The following is an 8,627-nucleotide window of genomic DNA, read 5'->3' on the forward strand; positions in this document are numbered from 1 at the left end:
TCACGTTTCAGTCTGATGATCACTAAAGTACCCTTCTCTTAAATCTCTACCCAGTACAGCCAGAAGAGGACTGGCCACCCCTCAGAGCCTGGTTRCTCTCTAGGTTTCTTCCTAGGTTCCTGCTTTCCAGGGAGTTTATCCTACACACTGTGCTTCTGCATCTGCATTGCTTGCTGTTTGGGGTTTTAGGCTGGGTTTCTGTACAGCACATCATGACATCTGCTGATGTAAAAAGGGCTTRATAAATGACATGTGATTGATTGACTCCCCTCTGTTAGAACGTGGACATTCTGAAGGACCCAGAGACGGTGAAGCAGCTAGGCAGCATCCTGAAGACCAACGTCCGGGCCTGTAAGGCCGTGGGACACCCCTTCGTTATCCAGTTAGGACGCATTTATCTGGACATGCTCAACGTCTACAAGTGCCTCAGCGAAAACATCTCCGCAGCCATCCAGACCAACGGTCAGTGGGGGATGTTTGGGGGCTGGGCTGGGGGCTGGGCTGGGGGCTGTGTGTGTCCTTTCCTCATGCGTCTGTTCTATTGGCGGTGTGTCCTTTCCTCATGCGTTTGTTCTCTTGGCGGTGTGTCCTTTCCTCATGCGTCTCTTCTCTTGGTGGTGTGTCCTCTCCTCATGCATCTCTTCTCTTGGTGGTGTGTCCTCTCCTCATGCGTCTCTTCTCTTGGCGCTGTGCGTTTCAGGAGAGATGGTGACGAAACAGCCCTTGATCAGAAGTATGAGGACGGTGAAAAGAGAGACGCTCAAACTCATCTCGGGCTGGGTTAGCAGATCCAGCGATCCACAGATGGTGAGATACACTGAGATACAGACAGGAAGATATTGGTACTATATATATCAGATATATACACATTTGACAGGAAGATATTGGTACTACATATATCAGATATATACACATCTGACAGGAAATATTGGTAACTAGACTGTATTCAAGATATATACAACATCTTGACAGGATATATTGGTACTACATAGTATCAGATATATACACATCTCACAGGAAGATATTAGGTACTACATGTATCAGATATATACACATCTGACAGGATATATTGGTACTATATGTATCAGATATATACACATCTCAGGATATATTGGTACTACATGTATCAGATATATACACATCTGACAGGATATATTGGTACTACATGTATCAGATATATACACATCTCACAGGAAGATATTGGTACTACATATATCAGATATATACACATCTGACAGGATTATTGGTACTACATGTATCAGATATATACACATCTGACAGGAAGATATTGGTACTACATATATCAGATATATACACATCTGACAGGAAGATATTGGTACTATATTATAGATATATACACATCTGACAGGAAGATATTGGTACTATATATATCAGATATATACACATCTGACAGGAAGATATTGGTACTATATATATATCAGATATATACACATCTGACAGGAAGATATTGGTACTACATGTATCAGATATATACACATCTGACAGGATATATTGGTACTACATGTATCAGATATATACACATCTCACAGGAAGAATTTAGGTACTACATGTATCAGATATATACACATCTGACAGGATATATTGGTACTATATGTATCAGAATATACACATCTCACAGGATATATTGGTACTACATGTATCAGATATATACACATCTCACAGGAAGATATTGGTACTACATGTATCAGAATATATTGTTACTACATACAGTTGAAGTCGGAAGTTTACATACACTTAGTTTGGAGTCCTTAAAACTATTCTTTCAACCATTCCACAAATTTCTTGTTAATAAACTATAGTTTTGGCAAGTCGGTTGGGACATCTACTTTGTGCATGACAGAAGTAATTTTTCCAACAATTGTTTACAGACAGATTATTTCACTTATAATTCACTGTATCACAATTCAAGTGGGTCAGAAGTTTACATAAATCACTAAGTTGACTGTGCCTTTAAACAGCTTGGAAAATTCCAGAAAATATGCCATGGATTTAGTAGCTTCTGATATGCTTATTGGCATCATTTGAGTAAATGGGGGTGTACCTGTGGATGTATTTCAAGGCCTACCTTCAAACTCAGTGCCTATTTGCTTGACATCATGGGAAAATCAAAATAAATCAGCCAAGACCTCAGAAAATAAATTGTAGACCTTCACAAGTCTGGTTCATCCTTGGGAGCAATTTCCAAATGCCTGAAGGTACCACGTTCATCTGTACAAACAATAGTACGCAAATATAAACACCATGGGACCACGCAGCCGTCATACGCTCAGGAAGGAGACGCGTTCTGTGTTTCTAGAGATGAACGTACTTTGGTGCGAAAAGTGCAATCAATCCCAGAACAACACAAAGGACCTTGTGAAGATGCTGGAGGAAACAGGTCAAAAGTATCTATAGCCACAGTAAAACGAGTCCATATCGACATAACCTGAAAAGCCACTCAGCAAGGAAGAAGCCACTGCTCCAAAACCGCCATAAAAAAGTCAGACTACGGTTTGCAACTGCACATGGGGACAAAGATCGTACTTTTTGGAGAAATGTCCTCTGGTCTAATGAAACAAAAATAGAACTGTTTGGCCATAATGACCATCGTTATGTTTGGAGGAAAAAGGGGGAGGCTTGCAAGCCGAAAGAACACTGTGGGGAAATCCTGCACGGAGCCTTCACCGTGCGCTGCCCCTTTAAGAGCGCATCAGCAGTCAGGAAGGAGGAGATAAAGACAGCTTTGGGAGGAGCTCTTGGTGGCGCGACAGTTTGATTGTGTGTGCTATGCTGCAGAAGTTTTGTTTGTTTTCATCGTGTGTAGATTATAACGTATTTAACTCAATCGTCGGTGTGACCGCTCTACGTCGTGGTTGTTTTCGTTTGGACCGCGCCGGTTATGGATCGCATGGATTAGTAGCAACATTGTTGCAAAGTTTTAACATACAAACCATCGGACGGTCAGACAGTACACCGGCTCGCCTGAAGACCACAGCTAAGATCTCTCTTGTTCTCTTTCTCTCTTTCTCTTCCCTCTATCGTTCCAGTGCTTTACCCTGCAACAGACTCTAATTTTTCAAATGCACTTCCCATTGAAGTTCATTAGAGCTGGACTATTATTGCCCTGCCAGAAGTATTTGGGTTGACATTTTAGTTAAAGGGAGGTTGCTTGCAGGTTGTGTATTGTTATTTGAACTGTATTGAGGGGGGTGTACTAATGACCTGTGGCCGAGAAGATTGTGGACATTTTTAAGGCCTTTGTTGTGTCTATGACACCCCCCCACATTCATACCCTCTGCACTCCTCCACTGGAAGATAATACATATTACTGCAAATCCTCTGTTGACGACTGGGTTCTTTCTTGTATGAAGTTGCTGTTCAATTGCTTTGCCATTATTATTATTGTATGAGGTATTCTTGGTGGGATACCCCTGTGCTGTGATGTGGGTTTTATAGGGTGTGTATTCTCTTTTCTCTCCACTGGCTATCTGGTAAACAGGCTACACTCTAGGCAGTCTCTTCTGCTGATGTGTGTGGGTCTGGTAGTGGTACTCTCTCTATTCTACTATTTTCCTTTCGGCATGGTTAATACCTGCCTGGCGCCCGAACAAAATCTTTATCTTTACCCTCTCTAATAAATACAGCTACAACACCATCCCAACCGTGAAGCATGGTGGTGACAACACTATCCCAACCGTGAAGCACGGTGGTGGTGGTGGCAGCATCAATGTGTGGGGGTGCTTGGCTGCAGGAGGTACCTGGTGCACTTCACAAAATAGATGGCTTCACGAGGGAGGAAAATTATGGGGATATATTGAAGCAACATCTCAAGACATCAGTCAGAAGTTAAAGCTTTGTCGCAAATGGTCTTTCAAATGGACAATGACCCCAAAGCATACTTCCAAAGTTGTGGAAAATGGCTTAAGGACAACAAAGTCAAGGTATTGGAGTGGCCATCACAAAGCCTTACCTCAATCCTATAGAAAATGTGTGGGCAGAACTGAAAAAGGTGTGCGAGCAAGGAGGTCTACAAACCTGACTCGGTTACACCAGCTCTGTCAGGAGGAATGGGCCAAAATTCACCCAATTTATTGTGGAAGCGAGCACCCGAAACGTTTGACCCAAGTTAAACAATTTAAAGGCAATGCTACCAAAAACTAATTGAGTGTTGTAAACTTCTGACCACTGGGAATGTGATGAAAGAAATTAAAGCTGAAATAAATAATTCTCTCTACTATTATTCTGACATTTCACATTCTTAAAATAAGTGGTGATCCTAACTGACCTAAGACAGGGATTTTTACTACGATTAAATGTCAGGAATTGTAAAAAAAAAAATGAGTTTAAATGTATTTGGCCAAGGTGTATGTAAACTTCCGACGTAAACTGTATATCAGGATATATTGTTACTACATGTATCAGGATATATTGGGGGCAGGTAGCCTAGTGGTTAGAGCATTGGCTAGTAACCGAAAGGTTGCAAGTTTGAACCCCCAGCTGACAGGTACAAATCTGTTTCTTCTGCCCCTGAACAAGGCAGTTAACTCACTGTTCCTAGGCCGTCATTGTAAATAAGAATTTGTTCTTAACTGACTTGCCTAGTTAAATAAAAGGTTAAAGAAAATATATATATATTGTTACTACATGTATCAAGGATATATTGGTTACTACATGTATCAGGATATATTGTTTACTACATGATATCAGGATATATTGGTTACAGGATATATGTTTACTACATGTATCAGGATATATTGTTACTACATGTATCAGGATATATTGTTACTAGGATATATTGTTACTACATATATCCCAATGAAAGACAGCGGAGGTGTTTCAATTAAAAACGACATGACAAAAACAAGACTTATACAACCTTGACTGTCCAACCTGACTGTTTAAAGCAGTACTTGTCAGTCCTGTGTGTACTCCAGGAATGGATTGGAAAACTCTCACCTTAAGAGTTTGAAAGACAACCGTGTTGGTCACTTAGTCCTTAGTAACAAACACACAAACACTGACCTCAGTCCTGTCCTATAATAACCTGGTGAGAACATAACATTCCTCCCTCTGCCGTGTTGATCTGTCCGTTAATCCCGTCCTCTCTTCCCTTCCGGTGTTCCTTCCTTCCAGGTGGGGGAGAACTTTGTTCCGCCGCTGCTCGACGCCGTTCTCATCGACTACCAGCGCAACGTCCCCGCCGCCCGGGAGCCCGAGGTCCTCAGCACCATGGCAACCATCGTCAACAAGCTGGGCGGACACATCACCGGGGAGATCCCGCAGATCTTCGATGCCGTGTTCGAATGCACGCTCAACATGATCAATAAAGTAAGTATCAGCATTATTAATAGTGGCTATTGTTCTAAACTTTCATCTTGAAAGTTTATCAAATGTACTCTTAACATATTGAAGTCAGTATGGTTGTAAATCCATGACATAGTAGGCAAAATTTGTCAAAAGTACATTTTGTTGTCAAAAGTACAAACTAAAACTACCAAAACATTCCATGATGTGATTTATAAATAAATTATCTGGGCTCCTGAAAGGACTGATCTCAATAATATATAAACAACTTTTGTAAAGCTCATATTCTGAGCTAGCCATTAAAAGAGTAAATTCTACAGATCTAATTGAATCTGAACAATGTTTTAACTGGAACAGAATATGGAAAGGTCTGACCTTGGCATCTCGTAATCTGAGGGTGTAGGAAGCCTGGTTTCCGGGTGGGGAGGGAGGATGCGGGTGGGTGGATGGGGACTGAGGGGTGGAATGGGGAGGGAGGATGCGGGTGGGTGGATGGGGACTGAGGGGTGGAATGCTTTGGGTTATCTTTCTATGCATTGATTTGATTGTTTTTGTACCTGTAACCAACAAAATAAGTCAATTTTAAAGAGGTAGTTCACTGAGACCCCCATTTCTATACTGACTGTAGGGGGTCACTCTCCATGGAGTGTTCCATTTCCATACTGACTGTAGGGGGTCACTCTCCATGGAGTGTTCCATTTCCATAGACTGTAGGGGGGTCACTCTCCATGGAGTGTTCCATCTCTTGTAGGCTGAGATTGAAGATATGGAAAATAGGAGTGGGCAATATCGTCCGCTATTATGTTGATAGACAACAATCATTTGTTCACCTCTTCCACACTCCACTTTACGGAATTAAAAATGTCAATGCTTGTCTTTCATAATTTGGTCAGTTATACTTGGATGTGTAGTGTCAGCGTTTGTTGCTGCATGTTCATGACTAAATTTGCTAATCTTGCCAATGAAAAAAATCATTAAGTAGTTGGCAATATCAGTGGGCTTTGTGATGAATGAGCCACCTGATTCAATGAATGATGGAGCTGAGTTTGCCTTTTTGCCCCAAATGTAATTGAAGGAGCTCCAAAGCTTTTTACTATCATTCTTTATATCATTTATCTTTGTTTCATAGTATAGTTTCTTCATCTTTTAATTCAGTTTAGTCACATTATTTCTCAATTTGCAGTACTTTTGCCAATCGGTTGTGCATCCAGACTTATTTGTCATTCTTTTTGCCTCATCCCTCTCAACCATACAATCGTTTTTTATTAATCAATCCAAGGGATTTAACCGTTTTTACAGTCATTTTCTTAATGGGTGCTTATTAGTAACTGGAATAAGCAATTTCATAAAATGTGTCAAGTGCAGCGTCTGGTTGCTCCTCATTACACACCACAGACCAGCAAATATCATTTACATTAACATAAGAATCACTACAAAACTTATTGTATGCCCTCTTATACACTATATTAGGCCCAGCGCTTGGAACTTTGGTTTTCCTAGATATGACTATTATATTGTGATCACTACATCCGATGGATTTGGATACTGCTGCTTTAAAGAAGATTTCGCAGCATTAGTAAATATGTGATCAATACACGTGGATGATTTCATTCATGTGCTGTCATTCGTAAAGAGAAAGCACCTGTGTGTGTGTGTGTGTGTGTGTGTGTGTGTGTGTGTGTGTGTGTGTGTGTGTGTGTGTGTGTGTGTGTGTGTGTGTGTGTGTGTGTGTGTGTGTGTGTGTTCGAGCCTCACCTGTGTCGGCCACGTTCCTCATGGTGTGTTTGAAGGCCCAGATGATGAGTCCAGCACCAGTTTGACTGGGCCGGAGGGATGGCCAGGAAGGCTGGGGAAACAGTGGGAGTTGACCGCCTGCAGCAGGTAGAAGAAATGAGTCCTGTGTTCCGGGTACTCCTCAAAGTCCTGCAGAGAGAGAGACGGGCCATATGATGAGAACCAACCGACAACAGCTATAGGCACTAAAAAGATAGGTGTCCTTGGATTGGTAGAACAACAGCTGTATAATGTGTGCAAACAACAGCACTAACACTCTCCATGGAGAGTGACCCCCTACAGTCAGTATAGAAATGGAACACTCCATGGAGAGTGACCCCCTACAGTCAGTATGGAAAGGAACACTCCATGGCGAGTGACCCCCCTACAGTCAGTATAGAAATGGAACACTCCATGGAGAGTGACCCCCTACAGTCAGTATGGAAATGGAAACACTCCATGGAGAGTGACCCCCTACAGTCAGTATGGAAATGGAACACTCCATGGAGAGTGACCCCCTACAGTCAGGATGAAATGGAACACTCCATGGAGAGTGACCCCTTACAGTCAGTATAGAAAATGGAACACTCCATGGAGAGTGACCCCCCTACAGTCAGTATGGAAATGGAACACTCCATGGAGAGTGACCCCTTACAGTCAGTATAGAAATGGAACACTCCATGGAGAGTGACCCCCTACAGTCAGTATGGAAATGGAAACACTCCATGGAGAGTGACCCCCCTACAGTCAGTATGGAAATGGAACACTCCATGGAGAGTGACCCCCTACAGAGTATAGAAATGGAACACTCCATGGAAAATGACCCCCTACAGTCAGTATAGAAATGGAACACTCCATGGAGAGTGACCCCCCCTACAGTCAGTATGGACATGGAACACTCCATGGAGAGTGACCCCCTACAGTCAGTATGGAAATGGAACACTCCATGGAGAGTGACCCCCCTACAGTCAGTATGGAAATGGAACACTCCATGGAGAGTGACCCCCTACAGTCAGTATGGACATGGAACACTCCATGGAGAGTGACCCCCCTACAGTCAGTATGGACATGGAACACTCCATGGAGAGTGACCCCCTACAGTCAGTAGGAAATGGAACACTCCATGGAGAGTGACCCCCTACAGTCAGTATGGACATGGAACACTCCATGGAGAGTGACCCCCCTACAGTCAGTATGGACATGGAACACTCCATGGAGAGTGACCCCCTACAGTCTATGGAAATGGAACACTCCATGGAGAGTGACCCCCACAGTCAGTATGAAATGGAACACTCCATGGAGAGTGACCCCCTACAGTCAGTATGGAAATGGAACACTCCATGGAGAGTGACCCCCCTACAGTCAGTATGGAAAATGGAACACTCCATGGAGAGTGACCCCCTACAGTCAGTATGGACATGGAAAACTCCATGGAGAGTGACCCCCTACAGTCGTATGGAATGGAACACTCCATGGAGAGTGACCCCCTACAAGTCATCATAGGAAATGGAACACTCCATGGAGAGTGACCCCCTACAGTCAGTATGGAC

The 8,627-nt window shown here is 42.8% G+C and overlaps 1 protein-coding gene across 1 annotated transcript in view; it reads left to right on the forward strand.

Moving 5' to 3' along the window:
- Nucleotides 1-278: 278 nt before the first annotated feature.
- Nucleotides 279-8,627, forward strand: part of LOC112076916 (exportin-1) — a gene marked incomplete at its 5' end in the record, with an annotated part of 17,855 nt that continues 9,506 nt past the window's right edge. The window contains 3 exons of the mRNA XM_070441502.1: nt 279-462; nt 701-807; nt 5,134-5,328. Of these exons, the coding sequence (XP_070297603.1) occupies nt 279-462; nt 701-807; nt 5,134-5,328 (486 nt within the window). The remainder of the gene's footprint in view (nt 463-700; nt 808-5,133; nt 5,329-8,627) is intronic.

The sequence above is a fragment of the Salvelinus sp. IW2-2015 genome, unplaced genomic scaffold, assembly GCF_002910315.2.
Source record: "Salvelinus sp. IW2-2015 unplaced genomic scaffold, ASM291031v2 Un_scaffold4127, whole genome shotgun sequence".
Lineage (NCBI taxonomy): Eukaryota > Metazoa > Chordata > Actinopteri > Salmoniformes > Salmonidae > Salvelinus > Salvelinus sp. IW2-2015.